Genomic DNA, 23,245 nt, shown 5'->3' with positions numbered 1-23,245 from the left:
GTTTCCACACTGACTCCCCGCACCCTGTCTACTCAGCCTAACTGTGTGCATGCATGCAAAGTTGTCCCTCCTCCAGGGCATTGTCCCAGGGATCGAACCTGAGTCTCTTATGTCTCCTGTATTGGCAGGCAGGTTCTTTGCCACTAGTGCCACCTCACTCAGACTGGCACACCAGAACTCATTCACTTTCAAACTCAGCACAAATGTTTTTGCTCCATTGTGAAATCTTATTCAACTTCCCGAAGTTGAACCCTTACTCAACTTCAACATCTTCCTCTACGTTCTTCTCACTTGAAGTGTTTGTGTACCTATTACCCAATTAGATAGATGAGCCTTGGGAGACAAGGGACCACATCCCACTAGTCTCCCAGGGCTTTATCCACAAAAGACAGGTGGGAATATGCCAGAAGATGTCAACAGATGAAACAACAGTGAGACCTGGCTTGAGCTAGCTCTGTAGCATGGGGCTGCAAACTTTTTCTCTAAGGGCCACACTGTAAACTTTTTTTTGGCTTTGTCGGTTACGCAGTCTCTGTCGTAAATACGCAGCCCTGCCACTGCGGCATGAAAGCAGTTAGAGACAGGGCACAGGTGAATGCGTGTGGCTGTGTTCCAAAAACACTTCACTTGCAAAAATATATGGCCTGGGGTGGGAGGGGGACTGGAAGGAGAGGATGGGATGAATGGAGAGAGTATCAGGGACACATATACACTATCATATGTAAAATGGATAGCCAGGGGGAATTTGCTGTATGACTCAGGGAAGTCAAACTAGGGCTCAGTAACAACCTAGAGGGCTGGGATGGAATGGGAGGTGGGAGGAAAGCTCAAGAGGGAGGGAACATATGTATATTCATGGCTGTGCCATGTTGATGTATGGCAGAAACCAACACAATATTGTAACTAGCCTAAATTTTAAATAAATAAAGAAAAAAACAAACAACACAGCAGGCTGGATTTGGGCCCCGGGTATTGGTTGCCAGCCCCGATCAACACAATTGGGAACATCCTTTGGACACTTCCTGCTTTTCTAACTCCCATGGTAAGCTAGCGCCTCTACCCAAATTGGCTTAAGTTGATTATTTTTATCCTATTGAACAGTAATGCAAACATAAAAGTTCTCCACAAACAGCGAACCCTAGTGATGCACAGACAAGTGCCATCTTCTAACCTCCCTTACTTCAGAGTCTTGAATGATGAGTATTACCCCCTCACCTGCATCTGAGTATACCAGCTTTCTACGTAAAATTCTTTAGTGGAGGGCCCTCCTTGGTGGAACAGGGGTTAAGACTCTGTGCTTCCACTGCAGAGGGCACAGGTTGGCTCCCGAGTTAGGGACCTAAGATCCTGCATGCTGTGTGGTATAGCCAAAAAAAAAAAATTCTTCAGTGGGTCCCATTTCGTACAGACTTGAAGGTAACAATGGCAGCAGCAACAGAAAACAGTTAACATTTATCTTGCATTCATGTGCCAGGTCGTGTTCTATGCATTTTACATGTAGGAATTAATTTAATTCTATGAAGTCAGTACAACTATCTTCCCCAATGGAGGAGAAGAGAGCAGTTTGCCTAAAGTTACACAGCAAGTGGTGGAGCTCTGGGGTTCACATACAGGCAGTCTGGCCCCAAGTCCCCTGTGGCAAAACTGCTCTTCTGAGGCCAAACTGAGGCATGACTAATAGATTTTCACGATGTGGCTCTCTGACCACCTTATCTTCCTTTACCCAGTCAGATGCTGAACTTTCTACACTTCTCCCAAGAATACGTGTGTTTCTGATTCCCTGTTTGAACATGATCACCTTTCTGCCTCTCTTTACCATATGCCTGATGCTCATCTGATAAGCCTTGAGTCTCAGCTCAAACATGACCTCTCCTCTCTCCTTGATGCCTTCTCCTATTCTCTCAATTAGACTTAGATGTTCTTTCTTCTTTGTTCCTGCTATATTTTTGTCTTTTTTTTTTTTTTTTAATTATTCATTTGGCTGTGCCTGGTCTTAGTTGCCAGGTGGCACTGGTGGTAAAGAACCTGTCTGCCAAAGCAGGAAATGTAAGAGACGCAGGTTTGATCCCTGGGTCGGGAAGATTCCCTGGAGGGGAGGCACAGCAACCCACTCCAGTATTCTTGCCCGAGTGTCCACTGACACTTGGATAAAGATGAGTGGATAAACACAATGTGATATAACCACACAGTGAATAGTATTCATCCTTTGAAAGGAAAGGAATTCTGGATAAACATGCTACAACATGGATAAACCTTAAGGATGTTATGCTAAGAGAAATAAGCCAGTAAAAAAGGGCACACACGGTAGGTTACCACTTAAATGAGGTACCTAAGACAAACAAATTCACAGAGACATCACTTTGCCAACAAAGGTCTGTATAGTCAAAGCTATGGTTATTCCAGTAGTCATGCAGGGACGTGAAAGTTGGACCATAAAGAAGGTTGAGTGCCAAATAATTGATGCTTTTGAACTGTGGTGCTGGAGAAGACTCTTGAGAGCCCCTTGGATAGCAAGGAGATCCAACCAGTCAATCCTAAAGGAAGTCAACCCTGAATTGGAAGGACTGATGATGACACTCCAATACTTTGGCTACCTGATGTGAAGAGCTGACTTGTTGGAAAAGACCCTGATGCTGGGAAAGATCGAAGGCAGGAGGAGAAGAGGGCAGCAGAGGATGAGATGGCTGAATGGTATCACCAACTCTATGGACATGAGTTTGAGCAAATTCTGGGAGACAGAGAAGGACAGAGAAGCCTGGCATGCTGCAGTCTATGGGGTCGTAAAGAGTCGGACACGACTTAGCAACTGAACAACAGCAACAAAGAACAGTCAAATTCATAGAGACAGAAAGTAGAATGGTGATGCCAGGGGGAATGAGAAGTTATTGTTTAATAGGTATAGAATTTTAATTTTGCAAGATAAACAAATTTCTGGACAAGTACGACAATGTGATGAACTTAACACTAATGAAACTATATATTTTAAAATGGTTAAGAAGGTAAATTTCACGTTGTGTGTATGCTACCATAATTTTTTTTAAAGAAGGGAAAAAGAAAAAAATATTCCCCAATTAGAGGTTATTAAAGAAAACACCTCAGGGGAATTTCCTGGTAGTCCAGTGGTTAGGACTTTGCGCTTTCTCTGCAGAGGGTGTGGGCTCAATCCCTGGTTGGGGAAATAAAATCCCACAGGCAGTATGGCCAAAAAAACCAATCAGCCAAATAAACAAAAAAACCCTCAGGGAAAATAAGAAAGTCTCCTGTAACCAACAATATCAATGCTTTGGCACGTATCCTTCTGGGGTTTCCCAGGTGGCTCAGTGGTAAAGAATCTGTCTGTCAATGCAGGAGAGGCAGGTTTGATCCCTGGGTCAGGATGATGCTCTAGAGAGAAATGGCCAACACACTCCAGTTCTCTTGCCTAGGAAATCTCATGGACAGAGGAACCTGGGGGGGCTACAGTCCATGGGGTTATAATAACAAATATATCCTTCCAGACATTTTTCACACGTATCAATAATATATGCATATCATATAATTTATTTTTCCTGTTAGGAAGCTGATCTTCCATTACATCTTCATGTAATGAAACGTTATAGTTACTATTTATGAGACCTACTGATTCTTAAAATATTTACCTTGAACACAATCACCTTTCTGAACGCTTCTTAGTTCTAATAGTTGTGTTGTCTTGTCTCATTTAAAGTTTGTCTGTTACTTTCCAACATTTACACTCCCTTTTTCTGTCTTATTACATTGGCTTGATCTTTCAGAAAAATATCAGTGGCAAGAGGCACCCTCAATCTTGTAACTATTTTAACAATATTACTTTAGTGTTTCACCATTGTGTATCATATTTCTGACAAATTTTCCTTTTTTGTTGTTAATTTCTTTACTTTTTAAAATCTAGAATGGACACTAAATTTTGTCATCTAACAAAAATACAATTTTTCTTCTTTAATTTACTAATTTAATGAATTACATTAACAGACTCCCTAAAAAATCCTAACCATTTTAAACTGACTCTGTCTTTTAGGTCTTGATATTAGCATTATTTCAACCTCATAAAATAATCTTTATTTACACTGTAGTTTAGGTCTTGATATTAGCATTATTTCAATCTCATCTCTTTTTCCCCTACACTTTGGAGGAGTTAAATGATAATGGAACAATTTGTACCACAAAGGTTTGTTAAAGCTTCTAAACTATCTGGCCTATTGGCTTTTTTGCTGGGATACAGAGTGTAATTTTTTTAAGTCTTTTTCAATATATTTTTTCATGGTTAAATCAACTTTTTTCATCTTTTTAAATATATTTTAATAATTTGTATATTTTTCACTAGCTTCCCAGGTGGCGCTAGTGGTAAAGAACCCGCCTCCAATGACGGAGGCATAGGAGAGAATTCAACCCCTGGGTCAGGATGATCCCCTGGAGGGGGGCATAGCAACCTACTCTAGTATTCTTGCCTGGAAAATCCACTGCATTATAAAGTTGTTTGATTTTCTGTTTCACACCACAACCTCCTCTAGAGCAGGGGGTCATAATAACTAGCACACAGTAGGACACACATAGATATATAAGAGATTAGATGATCTAGAGAGATGGATATGACTGTCATATATCAATATGTGGTCCCTCAATGGGCCTGTAGGGTCATATAATCTCTATTCCCTAAGTTAACTGTATCTTTAGCTCTAGGGAGGTTATTCTCAAACTTAACAACAAAGAGAAATACATATGAACCTGAATGACTCAATCCCAAACCACCCCCAAGGTGGCTCCCAAGAAGAGTCCATTGTCATTCTTCCTCGTGCAAGTGTGAACAGTTACAGCGTTTGGGGAAAGCAACCCAGAACTATTTATAACATTTTATATATTTTACACACACACACACACACACACACACACACCCTTGATCTAACAATCCCACGCCTAGAAATCTGTAATAGAGAAAACACAGCATAAATATATTAAGATATATAGGGAGGTACTGCACTAGTGTTTTTCATGGAGGAGAAAAAAAAAACAGAATGAAATGAAGTCTATTGAAGGGACAATAATAAATTATGTACTACAGAATATGTAGCAAATATGTACTATAGAATATTAGGCAGCAAGTAAAGTGAGTTAGCTTTAAACTGCTTGACTTAGAAGGATTTACATGATGTAATTAAAAGAATGCAAGATGTGGAGAAGTAAGCCAATTTAAATATAATCTGTGTGCATGTGTTTCCTATATAGGAGCCTGGAGACAGTTATGAAAGGCTACATTCCAGACTATTAATGTTGGTTTCCTGGGAAGACAAAATGGACAGAGGAGCCAGACACCTTTCAGTTCTTAAAACTTTCTTCCTTGTAGTTTTCTGTAATGTTTTATTAAATAAAGTCTTCCTTAAAAAGAGAAATGCATTTTATATGCTGAGAAAGTTATTTTTACTGTACAAAACCCCCCAAAACCCACGATTATGGAGGTCAAAAAGCAAGGACATCTTCGTACACATGAAGCAAGCACATATTAACAGCGCTTGTTTCTTCCCAGGCCTCACCTGGGCTGCAGTGGCTGCAGTTTGGAGGAGGCGGGACTCTTCCCACAGGCAACGGGCCACAATTCGGGCAATCTCCATTGGCTTCTCAAGGTATCTGCTCTGTAAGTGGGGAGACAAAGAGAATGAAAATCAGCAGCAGCTCAGGAGATGTGGACCGAACTTTGCTAACTTAAAGCTAACTTCCTCATCAACTAGGGAAAGTGTTACATTTACTACACGGAACCACAGAGCATCAGAGCCTGGCTACAGTCAGTAGGAGAAGTGACGGAGAAGAAAGGCAATCACGATGAGCAGTACTGCAGTGAGAGTAGGCTTGGTTGTCTGTCTTTGGACAGTGAGTTATCCTAGTCTTACAGGGGGGTGACTTTGTCAAGGAGTATCCAACTATGGTGTTCAAGCCTTTGACATTGAAAAGTAAGAGCCATCTTCCTAGTCATCTGAACTTTGTTACAATCATGTTATTAGCATACTAACATAATATAATTAACATAAAAATCACATTATTATTTCAATGAACCAACCAAGTAAATTTCAAGCAATAATACTCAAAGGGCTGGTAACTTCTCCTTGGATTTAAAGTACAAGATAGGTTATTAATTAACCAAGTGAGATAGAAACATTTTCAGGAATGAAAGCTAAAACCCTTCTCTGCAGGGTTCTCCTCACACCTGAAGGAACTGCTTGATTCTTCGCAAATTGTGCTGATAGAGAACATTGGACTCTTGCAGGAAGCGGCTATACTGTTGGTCAATTTCTCCCAAGAGATTATGAAACACCAAAGTCGCATGTGATTCTTTGCTGGCCGCATATGCCCTAGAAAAAGGAAGATAAAGACAAAGAATGATTCTGAAACCTACACACACACACACACACACGCTCACGCACGCACAGGCATGCACTCGAAATCACCATCAAGGAGGGAAAAACAAGGCAAACCTAAAGCTTTAACCCACTCACCATTTTAGATACATTGACTCAACAATCATAAAAGTCACTGATTTTAAAATTACCAGCAATTATTTTGCATACTATTAAGTGACTGTCATAGTTCTATATTTATCAAATTTTGAATGATCAGATATGCTGTTTTCCTTTAAATTCTCAGTCAACTCTATGGTCAGATTTTCAGTAGCAAATAACCAATCCCAGGTTAGGATGGCCTATTTCCAACATCTCTGAATTACCTCCCTGGCCCCTCATCAAATTCTGGAAAAACTAGGTCATGGGCCTGAATTAAACCAAAATTAAAAGGTGGATCTGAATACACTGAAGTGAAGGAAAGAGTTGCTGGGATTCTGTACCATTATCTCCCCTATGACCAACTGTTAGTCTTTCAGCTGTGTCCAACTCTTGCGTCCCACGGACTGTAGCCTGCCAGGCTCCTCTGTCCATGGAATTCTCCAGGCGAGAATACTAAAGTGGGTTGTCATTTCCCTCTCCAGGTGATCTTCCTCACCCAGGGATACGAACCCGGGTCTCCTGCATTGCAGGCGGTTTCTTTACCATCTAAGCCACCAGGGAACCCCTATCTCCTCTATGACTGAGTCTGTTTCTCTAACTCTGTATCTCTTTTCTTTAATGAAAGAGGAATCAGAAGTACAAACCCAAACCTTTTTTTATCCATGACAAAATTCTCATTCAGATTAAAAAAAAAAAATTATCTGTAGCATGTCCCTGAAGCATCAGAACATGCAGAGAATCTCATCAAGCAAATGAAATTAAAATGGGCTTCCCTGGTGGCTCAGATGGTAGGGAATCTGCCTGGAATGTGGGAGGCTTGAGTTCAACCCCTGGGTCAGGAAGATCCCCTGGAGAAGGGAATGGCAACCCACTCCAGTATTCTTGCCTGGAGAATTCCATGGACAGAGGAGCCTGGCAGGCTACAGCCCATGTGGTCACAAAGTCAGACACGACTGAACCAGTAACACTTTTTACTTTCAATTTCAAATCTTGCAAAGAACTGACTCATTTGAAAAGACCCTGATGCTGGGAAAGATTGAAGGCAGGAGGAGAAGGGGACAACAGAAGATGAGATGGTTGGATGGCATCACCGACTCAGTAGACATGAATTTGAGTAAACTCCGGGAGTTGGCGATGGACAGGGAGGCCTGGGGTGCTATAGTCCATGGGGTCACAAAGAGTTGGATATGACTGAGCAACTGAACTGAACCATCAAGCAGGATGTTTCAGCGTGCCAAAAGACAGCTTTCCAGATGCCCTTCTAATGTAGAAATGCTTTTCAGGACTAAAATGACCTCTTTACTTTCCAATCTCTTTTGCCCTGTCACCTGCAACTATAAGCTTTAAGATGAAATAGTTAGCAAAGAGTTAAGTTAGAGCAGATCATGTCTCTTGACTCAAACTAAAGCCTAGCAATTTGGGGGGTTTCTTGAGAAGGACTTACCAGTCTTGACTCTCGATCCAAGGGGCCAGAAACTGCCGTAGCTCCATGGGGAAGCTGTCACTGTACAGCTGATGGAGCTGCTCCAAGTACCGTGTGTCCAGCTGCTGGAGCTGATTCCATTGGGCCATTCTGCTGGAATCAGGGGTCACAACTGCAAACCAAAGGTTCATATGGTCACTACCAGCCCCAGTAAGAGGAAATGATCTATCCAACATAGGGATCAGGTCTGTGATTAGGGATAAAAGGTGCTGTGGAAAGGCTCTCACTTGCTCTACCCAGTTTAGAACAATACATATGGATTCAAATCTCTACCCCTGGGGCCATATCACAGCTTCTTTCTTCTAAAACAAGATGACAATGTGGGCACGGTGCCAAGTTCTAGAATCCATTATCTCCTAGAGGTATGTGAAACTGAGAAACTACTTCACTTCCAGATTTCATTTCTTCCTCTTATTACACAGAGATTATAATTCCCAGCTCTCTGGGCTACTGAAATAATATTTCTAGAGCATCCAGCTCAGTGCTCAGCACACAATAGATGCTCAACAGATATGAGTTCCTTCCTTTCCACTTGGCACTCCTTTTAGGTGGACTGGGAGATATGAATACCGTAAACCTGAACTAAGACCAAAACATGGGATGTGGGTGTTCAGGGAGGACAAAGAGCTAATTCCAAGGCTATGGATTTAGAAACTACCACACTGTTAATCGGTTATACTCCAATGTAAAATAAAAACTTAAAAAGGACTACAGATTTAAACCTACAAGCAAGGATCTGCCTGGGGTTCTCCCACTCAAAAAAGAGTAATTATGTTTTTAAAATTTCTCAGTCTGGGGTGAGAAAGAAGAGAAGCTAAAGAAAAGGCATTCGAGTTGTCCCCAGGTTCATGAATACCCCTGAGAAATGTTCAGGAAGGAGAAGGCAAGCCAGCTAACCACCTTAAATCCTCTTTCTGAATAGCTTAGGTCACTGAAATAGCAATAGAGACCAAGTAATCTTAAGAACTGGGCTTTCCTGGTGGCTCAGACGGTAAAGAATCAGCCTGCAATGCAGGAGATCTGGGTTTGACCCCGGGGTTGGGAAGATTCCCTGGAGAAGGGAATGGCTAGCCACTCCAGTATTCTTGCCTGGAGAATTCCAAAGACAGAGGAGCCTGGTGGGCTACAGTCCATGGGGTTGCAAAGAGTTGGACACGACTGAGCGACTAACATAACAACAACAATCTTAAGAAGCTGTAAAGGATAACTACAAGGAGTAGCCAAAGACTAAGGTATGTACAGATCAGAGTATATTGACATGGTTCTCTGGGACAGCAAGAACATTTACTGAGAGATAGAATATATACAAACACATATATAGAGTGTTTGATTTCTCAGAGAAGGCATGAAGAAGCACCTAATTACTGGTCCTTTCATAAAAAGAACTGGGCAGGACTTCGCTAGTGGGCCAGTGGTTAAGGGTCTGCCTGCCCATGCAGTAGACACAGGTTCGACTTCTGGTCTGGGAAGACTCCACATGCCAAGGAGCAACTCAAGCTGAACAAACCCAAATTATAGAATTCCAGAGAGCTGTGCTGCTGTTCTCCTCCCCTCTCTTGGGGGGACAGATGCAGCAGACCCCCTTGCTACTACAAAGATAATGTCAATGGATCAAGCTTTCAAGCATATATTCAGGAGAGCAGAGGCTGGCCCCACCCAGCAGTCTTTACATTCAACAAATAACTATCTAAGGCAGCATTATCCAATGAAATGTAATGCAAGCCACATAGGTGATCTTAAATATTCTAGGAACCATATTTTAAAAAGTAAAAAGAAACAGGTAAAATTAACTTTAAAAATATATTTTCCTTAACCTAAGTCATCCAAAATGTTAGCACCTTAACGTGTGATCATACAAAAATTATTCATGAGATACATTACATTCTTCTTTTCATACAAAGTTTTCTAAACCCAATATGTGCTTTATACTTACACCACAAATCTAAGGTATTTCCCTGCTTAAGTACCAAAGGCTTAAGTTCCACTGGTGAAAACTTCAGTAAGGCAAAGAAATGAGAATGTCAGAATGAGGCACTTGCCCCAGTCAGGCTAATTCTTTTTAATAAATAAGCTAAATCTTCCAACAATGTTAGAATAAGTTAAGTTTTCTCACTGCTTGGGATTTTTATAAAAACCAATGTCTCGAACATTTTCAGCTACCATTCCCTTGCAGTCTCTCCCGCCCACCACCTCCCACCCAAGCATTGCTCACCCCCAAGACTAACCTGCCACAGTACCAGTGCAAGGCTACCTGGGCAGTAACACGTGTGTGCTAAACAGTGAGGAAGCGCATGCTACTGCTGAAGCATTGTGACCGTGCTGAATTTTACTCTCAATAGGAAATCAAAGGCCTCCAACCACTATGAACAACAGTATGCAGGTTCCCTAAAAAACTAAAAATAGAACTACCATATGATCCCGTAATCTCACTCCTGGCCATAGACCCGGAGAAAATCTTTACTTCAAAAAGATACACACACCCCAATGCTCACTGCTGCAGTATTTACAATAGCCAAGACATGGGAGCAACCTAAGTGTCCATCAACAGAGGGATGGAGCAAGAAAATGTGGCATTTGTGTGTGATACATGCACACACACACACAATGGAATACAACTCAGCCATAAAAAGGATGAAATGATGTCATCTGCAGCAACATGGGGGGACCTAGAGATTACCATGCCAAGTGAAGTCAGTCAGACAGAAAAGACAAATATCATACGATATCACTCATGTGGCATTTACCTTTAAAACAATGATACAAATGAGCTTATTTACAAAACAGAAAGACTCACAGATTTCAAAAACAAACATATGGTTACCAAAGAGCAAATGTGGATGAGAGGGATAAATTAGGACTTTATGATTAACACACACACACTACTATATATAAAACAGATAACCAACAAGGACCTACTGTGTAGCACAGGGAACTCTACTCAATATTCTGTAATAACCTATATGGGAAAAGGATCTGAAAAAGAATGAATATATATATATATATATAATATATAACTGAATCACTGAGCTGAAACTAACACAAAGTTGTAAGTCAACTATATTCCAATAAAATTTAAAAAAGAAAAACGAAATCAAAGGCCATTAGAACACTCTTACAATATTCACATTAGGACCAAGTTAAAATCTGCCTGCCTCTTAGGCTAAAAGCTTCAGGATCTGCCTTGTGTTTCTCAGGACATGATTTGCATAGAAATCTGTGTAATATGCCAATTTATATAGATTTCTGTCTCATGTGAATGTCAAAACTGTAGATCTACATAATTCAATACAGCAGTCAGTAGCTGAATGTGGTTACTGAGCAATTGCAAATGTGGCTCATTTCAAACCAGACAGGCTGTAAAATACACACTGAATTTTGAAGACTCAGTACAAAAACAAAATACTCATTAATATAGAAATGTTAATATTCTAGATATACTGGATAAAGTTTTACTATCTTTTTTTTTTTCCTTTTGGTTGCTCTGCATGGCTTGCAGGATCTTAGCTCCCAGATCAAACCCAAGCTCCCTGCAGTGAAAGCGCTGGGTCCTAACCATGGGACCACCAGGGAAGTCCCTAAATAAAATACCCCATTAAGATGAATTTTATTTATTTCTTCTTACTTCTTTTACTGTGGCTACTAGAAACTTTAACACTACATATGTGACTTGTATTCCATTTCTGCTGGACACTACTACAGATTATGTAATCCAATAGCTGTGGTTCTAATAAAGTACTTAAAGAAATAGACACCTTTTCATAATAAACTCCTGTGTTATAAGTCAGTTAAAAAATAGGCTAACTGCTGATCGTGGATACAAATACAGAGCCATTACAGTCTGATCCTTGAAGGTCCAAATTAAAACTATGAAGCAGCATCCCCTATCCCTGCTCACGTCTGGATTAACCATGGAGTCATGGTAAAGAATCTGCCTGCAGTGCAGGAGACTGGGGTTTGATCCCTGAGTCAGGAAGACCCCTGAGGAAGGGAATGGCTACCCACTTCGATATCCTTGCCTGGAGAATTCCGTGGACAGAGGAAGGAGCCTGGCAGGTTACAGTCCATGGGGTCGCAAAGAGTCAGAGTTGACTAACAGTTTCACTTTTTCACTTTCATGCCTCAATAGTTGCATTTTCAAACTCTTACATCATTAAAAAATTACAAATTGTTGAAAGTTTGCCGACTCATTTCTAATTCATTACTCAGAAGGTTTTTGTTGCTGTTGTTGTTTGGGTTTTAGTTAGTGCTCAGTTCAGTTCAGTTCAATAACTCAGTCCTGTCCGACTCTTGCAACCCCATGGACTGTAGCACTCCAGGCCTCCCTGTCCATCACAACTCCTGGAGTTTACTCCAACATATGTCTATTGAGTCAGCGATGCCATCCAACCATCTCATCCTCTGTCGTCCCCTTCTCCTCCCACCTTCAATCTTTCCCAGCATCAGGGTCTTTTCAAATGAGTCAGCTCATCGCATCAGGTGGCCAAAGTACTGGAGTTTCAGCTTGAACATCAGTCCTTCCAATGAGTATTCAGGACTGATTTCCTTTAGGATGGACTGTTGGATCTTCTTGTAGTCGAAGGGACTCTCAAGAGTCTTCTCCAACACCACAGTTCAAAAGTATTAATTCTTCAGCGTTCAGCTCTCTTCATAGTCCAGCTCTCACATCCATATATGACTAGCAGAAAAACCATATCCTTGACTAGACAGACCTTTGTTGGCAAAGTAATGTCTCTGCTTTTAATATGCTGTCTAGGTTGGTCATAACTTTCTGTCTAAGGAGTACGTGTCTTTTAATTTCATGGCTGCAATCACCACCTGCAGTGATTTTAGTGCTAGTTAGTACAATAATTGGGCTATTTCTTAAACCAGACACGAGCTAACAATATTTTATTTTCCATAAAATTAAAAGACCAAAAATGACTAATGTTATGTTCTATGTCTCATTCTAATCGGTGTAGGTAATAGTGTATTAGCTCTCTTATATTAAAAAAAAAAAATCATTCTAAATGAAAGCCAAAGAACAGGTAGTATTTTCAGCAAAGGGTCAAACAGTGATTTCCTTACCAGCTGCTTAGCTACTAACCATATTTAACTAATAGGAGCCACAGGCCAACTGTTCTTCATAAGAACTGTGGATCCCTAACGGCTCACTAGCCGGGACTTTCCTGGCGGTCCAGTGGTTAAGAATCTGCCTTCTAATGCAGGGGACTCGGGTATGAGCCCTGGGGCAACTAAGCCCATGAGTTGCAACTAGAGAGAAGCCCAGACACCTCAACAAGACTCCCACGTGCCATAACTACAACCTGATGCAGCCCGTGACACAACTAAGACTTGAGGCAACCAAACAGATGTTCTATAAAGAGAAAGAGCATTAGCCAAATTGTCGAGGAAACCATTGCCAATTAGCTTTGTGGTAACTGTCTTAACTGCAAAACATTTTTTTTCAAGTCCACTTTATTTCACAATTTCAATTCTGCTTTTTCGAATTGCAAGTTAATCTGAAGGACTTCGTTAAACTCTAGCTAAAGTATTTATCTATGGAATGATTCTAATTCTAAACGTGACTTAAAAACCACTTTCACTGAACCCCAAATCAGAGAAATTTGCACAACAATGTGAGTGCCCAGTACCACTCCTGGCAGAGGAGGGAAGGCAATTCATTCTATACAGTGGCTGGCTTAGGGCAATACATTCTCTAATTCTCTTCAGGTGTGTGGGTTTGTTTTTTTTTTTTTTAATTATTTGGTTGTGCTGGGTCTCAGTTGTGGCACAAGGGATCTTTACTTGCAGGGGCATGTGGAGTCTAGTTCCCTGGCCAGGAATCAAACCCAGGCCCCCCTGCACTGAGAGGTTGGAGTCTTAGCCATGGGACCACCAGGGAAGTCCCTCTCCAGGACTTAACTCTGTTTTAAGGTCCACATATATCAAATGTTAGCAGATAAAGGAAAGGTAAGTTTGATCCTGTTTTCTACAACTGAAGAGAAAAGAACAATAAAAATGAAACAGCAAGTCACCAAAGACTTTCTGGACTTTTCAGAACAGGAATTTCTCAGCCTCTTGGGGATAATTTACCAACAAGTCAAAAGGCAAACAACTACTGTCTAATGGGGAACTTATTACTGTAAAGATCGCTGAAAAGTTTCATCCACTAAGTCACAGTTTTCATTTACGTACTTCGATCTAAAGAAACCAAGGGATGTACTGAGAACCACAAGTCAAGACCACTTAAAAAAGGCTTCATTAGATCATTTCATAAAATATATTTTTAAAATTAACACCTGTTCTTTGCATCCATGCACCAGTGGATTTATGACAAGGGGTGAATGAATCGGGGTGAAAGTGAGGAGAGAGAGGAAAACCAGGTGTCTACAAACACCCAGAACATACAGAGATCTAAAGATAGTTTCTGTTCCACCTTGCAGTACGTCACAAGATTTTTCTTTGGATGTTAGCCATACTCTGTATTAGAAACACCTACCTTTAAAACAGCATATTTATTCATACTTGTATTTTATCTGTTGTCTACACTAAGCTCCTCTTTGCTGTCAGGAAAGGCCCAGTGACTAAGGCAACCCAAGTAAAAAGTAACATATAAATGGTACTACGGAGAAGGCAATGGCAACCCACTCCAGTACTCTTGCCTGGAAAGTCCCATGGATGGAGGAGCCTGGTGGGCTGCAGTCCATGGGGTCGCAAAGAGTCGGACACGACTGAAGGGATTTAGCAGCAGCAGCAGCAAATGGTACTAAGGTCTATAGAAACCAGTCCTTTTGAGAAGACATTGTTACAAGACTATAAAGTAATCATGTTGGGACTTCCTGGCGGACCAGTAGTTAAGACTCTATACTTTTGGAGGAATCAATTTGCCTGACTTCAGGCTCTACTACAAAGCCACAGTCATCAAGACAGTATGGTATTGGCACAAAGACAGACATATAGATCAATGGAACAAAATAGAAAGCCCAGAGATAAATCCACATACATATGGACACCTTATCTTTGACAAAGGAGGCAAGAATATACAATGGAGTAAAGACAATCTCTTTAACAAGTGGTGCTGGGAAAACTGGTCAACCACTTGTAAAAGAATGAAGCTAGATCACTTTCTAACACAGCACACAAAGATAAACTCAAAATGGATTAAAGATCTAAATGTAAGACCAGAAACTATAAAACTCTTAGAGGAGAACATAGGCAAAACACTCTCTGACATAAACCACAGCAGGATCCTCTATGATCCACCTCCCAGAATTCTGGAAATAAAAGCAAAAATAAACAAATGGGATCTAATTAAAATTAAAAGCTTCTGCACAACAAAGGAAAACATAAGCAAAGTGAAAAGACAGCCTTCCGAATGGGAGAAAATAATAGCAAATGAAGCAACTGACAAACAACTAATCTCAAAAATATACAAGCAACTCCTGCAGCTCAATTCCAGAAAAATAAACGACCCAATAAAAAAATGGGCCAAAGAACTAAATAGACATTTCTCCAAAGAAGACATACGGATGGCTAACAAACACATGAAAAGATGCTCAACATCACTCATTATAAGAGAAATGCAAATCAAAACCACAATGAGGTACCACTTCACACCAGTCAGAATGTCTGCGATCCAAAAATCTGCAAGCAATAAATGCTGGAGAGGGTGTGGAGAGAAGGGAACCCTCCTACACTGTTGGTGGGAGTGCAAACTAGTACAGCCACTATGGAGAACTGTGTGGAGATTCCTTAAAAAATTGCAAATAGAAATGCCTTATGACCCAGCAATCCCACTGTTGGGCATACACACAGAGGAAACCAGAATTGAAAGAGACACATGTACCCCAATGTTCATTGCAGCACTGTTTATAATAGCCAGGACATGGAAACAACCTAGATGTCCATCAGTAGATGAATGGATAAGAAAGCTGTGGTACATATACACAATGGAGTATTACTCAGCCATTAAAAAGAATACATTTGAATCAGTTCTGATGAGATGGATGAAACTGGAGCCGATTATACAGAGTGAAGTGAGCCAGAAAGAAAAACACCAATACAGTATACTAACACATATATATGGAATTTAGGAAGATGGCAATGATGACCCTGTATGCAGGACAGCAAAAGAGACACAGATGTGTATAGCGGACTTTTGGACTCAGAGGGAGAGGGAGAGGGTGTGATGATTTGGGAGAATGGCATTGAAACATGTATAATAACATGTAAGAATCGAAATACCAGTCTATGTCTGATGCAGGATATGACACGCTTGGGGCTGACGCGCGGGGATGACCCAGAGAGATGTTGTGGGGAGGGGGGTGGGAGGGGGGTTCATGTTTGGGAACGCATGTACACCTGTGGTGGATTCATGTCAATCTATGCCAAAACCAATACAGAATTGTAAAGTAAAAATTAAAAATAAATAAATAAATTAAAAAAAAAAAAAAAAAAGACTCTATACTTCCAACGCAGGCGGCATAGGTTCGACCTCTGACTAGGGAACTAAGATTCCACGTGCCGTATGGTGTGACCAAAAAAATAAAATAATTCAAAATAAGTACACTTGGATAGTAAATATGTGATTTCGTTGCTTACAAATCCAAACAGTTCCTTTATAAAGTTTAAGACTAGATGTTGGGGACTTCCCCAGTGACACTGGATAAGAATCTGCCTGCCAATGCAGAGAACATGGGTTCGATCCCCGACCCGGGAAGATCCCACATGCTGCAGAGCAACTAAGCCTGTGTGTCATAATTACCAAGCCTGCAGTCTACAGCCTGGGAGCTAAAACTGCTGAGCCTGTGTGCTGCAATACTGAAGTCTGTGAGCCCTCGATCCCGTGCTCTGCAACGAGAAGCCCAAGCATCACAAGGAAGGGTAGCCCCTACTTGCTGTAACTAGAGAAAGCCTCTAAGCAGCAACGACCCAGCACAACCAAAAATAATGAACTAATGTTTTAAAAAAAAAGACTAGACATTTGCCTTCACAATAAGATGTATATACAGACACCCAGTTTTGGTTTCCTAAAAGGACAAAGTATTAAACACTTGAGTGCCCAATCTGAACTAACCTCACTGTAATAATCAAATATATTCAATTACAGATAATAAAATATTTGTTTTAAAGTTAGAAGCCAACACTTCCTTGCAAAAAAAAAAAAAGAATGGACATTGAGATATAAGAAAATTTGAATTACAGTTGCCTACTAATGTGGGCAAAACTGATTATAAGAAAGAAGTACTACTAAATTACTGGGGAGTAGAGCTTGGAGACGGAAACAACTGAATGACCTCACTTTCACTTTTCACTTTCATGCATTGGAGAAGGAAATGGCAACCAACTCCAGTGTTCCTGCCTGAAGAATCCCAGGGACAGGGAGCCTGGTGGGCTGCCATCCATGGGGTCGCATAGAGTCGGACATGACTGAAGCGACTTAGCAGCAGCAGCGGAGCTTGGAGAAGTGAGGGAAAGAATAGTTTTAATGACACTCTGAAGTACATGCAACCCCTCAAATTCTACTATCCCTCATTCTTCTTATCCAACTTTATTTATTTTAGCTGTGCTGGGCCTTCCTTGCTGCGACAAGGCTTTCTCTAGTTCACGCCAGTGGGGGCTACTCTCCAGCTGTGGTGTATGGGTTGCTCATTGCAGTGGCTTCTCTCGTTGCGGTTCTTGGGCTCTAGAAAGTGGGCTTCAGTAGTTGCAATGCACGGGCTCAATTGCCACTCAGCAACTAAGCTTAGTTGCTGCTCAGCATGTAGGATCTTCCTGGACCAGGGATCGAACCTGTGTTCCCTGCATTGGCAGGCAGTCTCCAGGAAAGTCCACTATCCCATTTTAATTCTTGGAAAAGTTCAAGACTCTTGTGTTGAGCACATGATTTTTTTTCCATTCCAAATCCTGACATGTGTAAGGTCTTATCACTAGCGCTACTTTGGTGTAGTTATCTAATTTAAATCCAGAAACATAAGAGAATAAAACGTATCAGGTTTACAGTTAAATGTAAGAGGTGGAGACGACCAGGAATGTGAACAGCAAAATGGAAGGAAAACCTAGTGCCCTGACCCATGAAGGGCAATTAGGATGTTAAAAGCAAAACCCAAAGCACTAATGATCATCTAGTGCTCAAACAGCTACCTTTGAGAAAAAGATTCTGAAAACTGTGAATTACCAGGGCCTCTTATTATTTCAAATCTAACAGTGCTATGGAAGTATTTTTTTTTTAATGTGATGTATTCCCCATACTGCATTTGGGATAGGCACATGTGATCATAACTATTTCAGATTAAACAGTAACAGCAGAACAAATACATTCTCTCTAAACTGAAAGTAACACAACTAAACATGCTTTGTCACTCAATGTGAAGTTTATGGTTAAAGTTGCCTGAGAACAGGTCTGAGCTCCAGATAAAAACCACAACAGAGACCAAATCTGAATGTCACATGACCTTCCCACTTTGCCACATGACCCCTCCCCCAACCAGACACACTCCCCTGAAGCTGTGTGGTGTGAAGCCAAGGACCAAGAGACTTGACCTTGGATGGGCCTGGGTGCAAAACCCTGAAGGTCATTTATCAGCTATATGGGAGGAGGAGAACATTATTTGACTACTGAACAGGCTTCTCCTTTAGTAAAATGGGGAAGTAGACCTCTTTTGAGGGACTGTTCTGTAAGTAATAAGAAAATAATGGGGACTTCCCTGGTGGTCCAGTGGTTCAGAGTCTGCTTGCCAATGCAGGGAACACAGGTTTTATCCCTGGTTGGGGAAGATTCCACATGCCTCGGAGCAACTGAGCCTGTGCTCCGCAACTACTGAAGGCCCCGTGCCCCAGAGCCTGTGCTCCGCAACTAAAAAAGCGAGCACGATGAGGAGCCCACGCAGCACAGCCAGCAAACAGCCCCTGCTCCCTGCAACTAGAGAAAAGTCCTCACATAGCAGCAAAGATCTGGCACAGCCAAAAATTAATTAATTAAAAGACAAAACAAACAACAACAAAAAATTAACCACCTTATATTTGGGGGGCCACTCTCGGCTTTAAAAAAAAATTTTGGATAGCATCCCTGTCTGTGTTGGGTGTACCTCACAGCTGTATTTTTCCTTCCCCTCATGGCATCCCTTTCATCAGCATTTCATGTGCTAAATACATTTCCTCAATGCCCTGGGAAAAGGAGATTAAATCATCAGATTGTTGTTGTTTCGTTGCTAAGTTGTGTCCGACTCTTTGGGACCCCATGGACTGCAACACACCAGGTGTCCTGTCCTTCACTATCTCTCAGAGTTTGCTTAAACTCCCATCCTTTCAGTTGATGATGCTATCTAACCATTTCATCCACTGTCATCAGATTCAGTTCAGTCTCTCAGTCGTGTCTGGCTCTTTGCCACGCCATGAATCGCAGCATGCCAGGCCTCCCTGTCCATCACCAACACTCAAAACTCCTGTCCATTGAGTCGGGGATGCCATCCAGCCATCTCATCCTCTGTCCTCCCCTTCTCCTCCTGCCCCGAATCCTGCCCAGCATCAGGGTCTTTTCCAATGAGTCAACTCTTTGCATGAGGTGCCCAAAGTACTGGAGTTTCAGCTTCAGTTCAGCAACAGTCCTTCCAATGAACACCCAGGACTGATCTCCTTTAGGATGGACTGGTTGGATCTCCTTGCAGTCCAAGGGACTCTCAGGAGTCCTCCAACACCACAGTTCAAACGCATCAATTCTTTGGCACTCAGCTTTCTTCACAGTCCAACTCTCACATCCATACATGACTACTGGAAAGACCATAGCCTTGACTAGATGGACCTTTGTTGGCAAAGTAATGTCTCTGCTTTTTAATATGCTATCTAGGTTGGTCATAACTTTCCTTCCAAGGAGTCAGCGTCTTTTAATTTCATGGCTGCAATCACCATCTGCAGTGATTTTGGAGCCCAAAAAAATAAAGTCTGACACTGTTTCCACTGTTTCCCCATCTATTTCTCATGAAGTGATGGGACCGGATGCCATGATCTTCGTTTTCTGAATGTTGAGCTTTAAGCCAACTTTTTCACTCTCCTCTTTCACTTTCATCAAGAGGCTTTTTAGTTCCTCTTCACTTTCTACCATAGGGTGGTGTCCTCTGCATATCTGAGGTTATTGATATTTCTCCCGGCAATCTTGATTCCAGCTTGTGCTTCTTCCAGCCCAGCGTTTCTCATGATGTACTCTGCATAAAAGTTAAATAAGCAGGGTGACAGTATACAGCCTTGATGTACTCCTTTTCCTATTTGGAACCAGTCTGTTGTTCCATGTCCAGTTCTAACTGTTGCTTCCTGACCTGCATATACCTGTTTCAAGAGGCAGGTCAGGTGGTCTGGTATTCCCATCTCTTTCAGAATTTTCCACAGTTTATTGTGATCCACACAGTCAAAGGCTTTGGCATAGTCAATAAAGCAGAAATAGATGTTTTTCTGGAACTCTCTTGCTTTTTCCATCTAGGGGATGTTGGCAATTTGATCTCTGGTTCCTCTGCCTTTTCTAAAACCAGCTTGAACATCTGGAAGTTCATGGTTCACATATTGCTGAAGCCTGGCTTGGAGAATTTTGAGCGTTACTTTACTAGTGTGTGAGGTGAGTGCAATTGTGCGGTGGTTTCAGCATTCTTTGGCATTGCCTTTCTTTGGGATTGGAATGAAAACTGACCTTTTCCAGTCCTGTGGCCACTGCTGAGTTTTCCAAATTTGCTGACATATTGAGTGCAGCACTTTCACAGCATCATCTTTTAGGATGTGAAATAGCTCAGCTGGAATTCCATCACCTCCACTAGCTTTGTTTGTAGTGATGCTTTCTAAGGCCCACTTGACCTCACATTCCAGGATATCTGGCTCTAGGTGAGTGATCACACCATTGTGATTATCTGGGTCATGAGCTCTTTTTTGTACAGTTCTTCTGTGTATTCTTGCCACCTCTTCTTAATATCTTCTGCGTCTGTTAGGTCCATACCATTTCTGTCCTCTTTTGAGCCCATCTTTGCATAAAATGTTCCCTTGGTATCTCTAATTTTCTTGAAGAGATCTCTAGTCTTTCCCATTCTGTTGTTTTCCTCTATCTCTGTGCACTGATCGCTGAGGAAGGCTTTCTTCTCTCTCCTTGCTATTCTTTGGAACTCTGCATTCAGATGCTTCTATCTTTCCTTTTCTCCTTTGCTTTTTGCTTCTCTTCTTTTCACAGCTATTTGTAAGGCCTCCCCAGACAGCCATTTTGCTTTTTGCATTTCTTTTCCATGGGGATGGTCTTGATCTCTGTCTCCTGTACAATGTCATGAACCTCCATCCATAGCTCATCAGGCACTCTATCAGATCTAGTCCCTTAAATCTACTTCTCACTTCCACTGTATAATCATAAGGGATTTGATTTAGGTCATACCTGAATGGTCTACTGGTTTTCCCGACTTTCTTCAATTTAAGTCTGAATTTGGCAATAAGGAGTTCATGATCTGAGCCATAGTCAGCTCCTGGTCTTGTTTTTGCTGACTGTATAGAGCTTCTCCATCTTTGGCTGCAAAGAATATAATCAATCTGATTTCAGTGTTGACTATCTGGTGATGTCCATGTGTAGAGTCTTCTCTTGTGTTGTTGGAAGAGGGTATTTGCTATGACCAGTGCATTCTCTTGGCAGAACTCTATTAGCCTTTGCCCTGCTTCATTCTGTACTCCAAGGCCAAATTTGCCTGTTACTCCAGGTGTTTCTTGACTTCCTACTTTTGCATTCCAGTCCCCTATAATGAAAAGGACATCTTTTTTGGGTGTTAGTTCTAAAAGGTCTTGTAGGTCTTCATAGAACCGTTCAGCTTCTTCAGCGTTACTGGTTGGGGCATAGGCTTGGATTACTATGATACTGAATGGTTTGCCTTGGAAACAGAGATCATTCTGCCATTTTTGAGACTGCATCCAAGTACTGCATTTCGGACTCTCTTGTTGACCATGATGGCTACTCCATTTCTTCTAAGGGATTCCTGCCTGCAGTAGTAGATACAATGGTCATCTGAGTTAAACTCACTCATTCCAGTCCATTTTAATTCGCTGATTCCTAGAATGTCAACATTCACTCTTGCCATCTCCTGTTTGACCACTTCCAATTTGCCTTGATTCATGGACCTGACATTCCAGGTTCCTATGCAATATTACTCTTTACAGCATCAGACCTTACTTCTATCACCAGTCACATCCACAACTGGGTATGTTTTTGCTTTGGCTCCATCCCTTCATTCTTTCTGGAGTATTTCTCCACTGATCTCCAGTAGCATATTGGGCACCTACTGACCCAGGGAGTTCCCCTTTCAGTATCCTATCATTTTGCCTTTTCATACTGTTCATGGGGTTCTCAAGGCAAGAAAACTGAAGTGGTTTGCCATCCCCTTCTCCAGTGGACCACATTCTGTCAGACCTCTCCACCATGACCCTCCCATCTTGGGTGGCCCCACAGGGCATGGCTTAGTTTCATTGAGTTAGACAGGCTGTAGTCCATGTGATCAGATTTCATCCTCTGTCATCAGATTAGTCCTGTTAAATGATAAGCTCAACTTTCCCTTCTACATAAAATACATGCATTTTAATGGGTCTTTGTAATGTAGCCTGAGGGAGGGAGTTAGTAATGCAGTGATTTGGTATAAGTGAACCAGGTCCTACTTCTGCTTTATTGACTATGCCAAAACCTTTGACTGTGTGGATCACAATAAACTGTGGAAAATTCTGAAAGAGATGGGAATACCAGACCACCTAACCTGCCTCTTGAGAAATCTGTATGCAGGTCAGGAAGCAACAGTTAGAACTGGACATGGAACAACAGACTGGTTCCAAATAGGAAAAGGAGTACATCAAGGCTGTATACTGTCACCCTGCTTATTTAACTTTTATGCAGAGTACATCATGAGAAACGCTGGACTGGAAGAAACACAAGCTGGAATCAAGATTGCCGGGAGAAATATCAATAACGTCAGATATGCAGATGACACCACCCTTATAGCAGAAAGTAAAGAGGAGCTAAAAAGCCTCTTGATGAAAGTGAAAGAGGAGAGTGAAAAAGTTGGCTTAAAGCTCAACATTCAGAAAACGAAGATCATGGCATCCGGTCCCATCACTTCATGGGAAATAGATGGGGAAACAGTGTCAGACTTTATTTTGGGGGGCTCCAAAATCACTGCAGATGGTGACTGCAGCCATGAAATTAAAAGACGTTTACTCCTTGGAAGAAAAGTAATGACCAATCTAGATAGTATATTCAAAAGCAGAGACATTACTTTGC

The 23,245-nt window shown here is 41.5% G+C and overlaps 1 protein-coding gene across 5 annotated transcripts in view; it reads right to left on the bottom strand.

Moving 5' to 3' along the window:
• The window catches only part of STAT3 (signal transducer and activator of transcription 3), a 73,648-nt gene that overhangs the window by 22,453 nt on the left and 27,950 nt on the right, over positions 1-23,245 (bottom strand). For all 5 annotated transcript variants that reach the window (XM_040245268.1, XM_040245266.1, XM_040245270.1 and 2 more), the window contains exons 2-4: positions 7,951-8,101; positions 6,215-6,359; positions 5,547-5,645 (exon numbers count right to left, since the gene is read on the bottom strand). In XM_040245268.1, the coding sequence (XP_040101202.1) occupies positions 5,547-5,645; positions 6,215-6,359; positions 7,951-8,078 (372 nt within the window). In that variant the 5' untranslated portion in view covers positions 8,079-8,101. The remainder of the gene's footprint in view (positions 1-5,546; positions 5,646-6,214; positions 6,360-7,950; positions 8,102-23,245) is intronic.

Source organism: Oryx dammah, unplaced genomic scaffold, assembly GCF_014754425.2.
Source record: "Oryx dammah isolate SB20612 unplaced genomic scaffold, SCBI_Odam_1.1 HiC_scaffold_8, whole genome shotgun sequence".
In the NCBI taxonomy this organism is placed as follows: Eukaryota; Metazoa; Chordata; class Mammalia; order Artiodactyla; family Bovidae; genus Oryx; species Oryx dammah.
The sequence above is the reverse complement of the archived record's forward strand: the minus strand, read 5'-3'. Positions and strand labels throughout refer to the sequence as shown.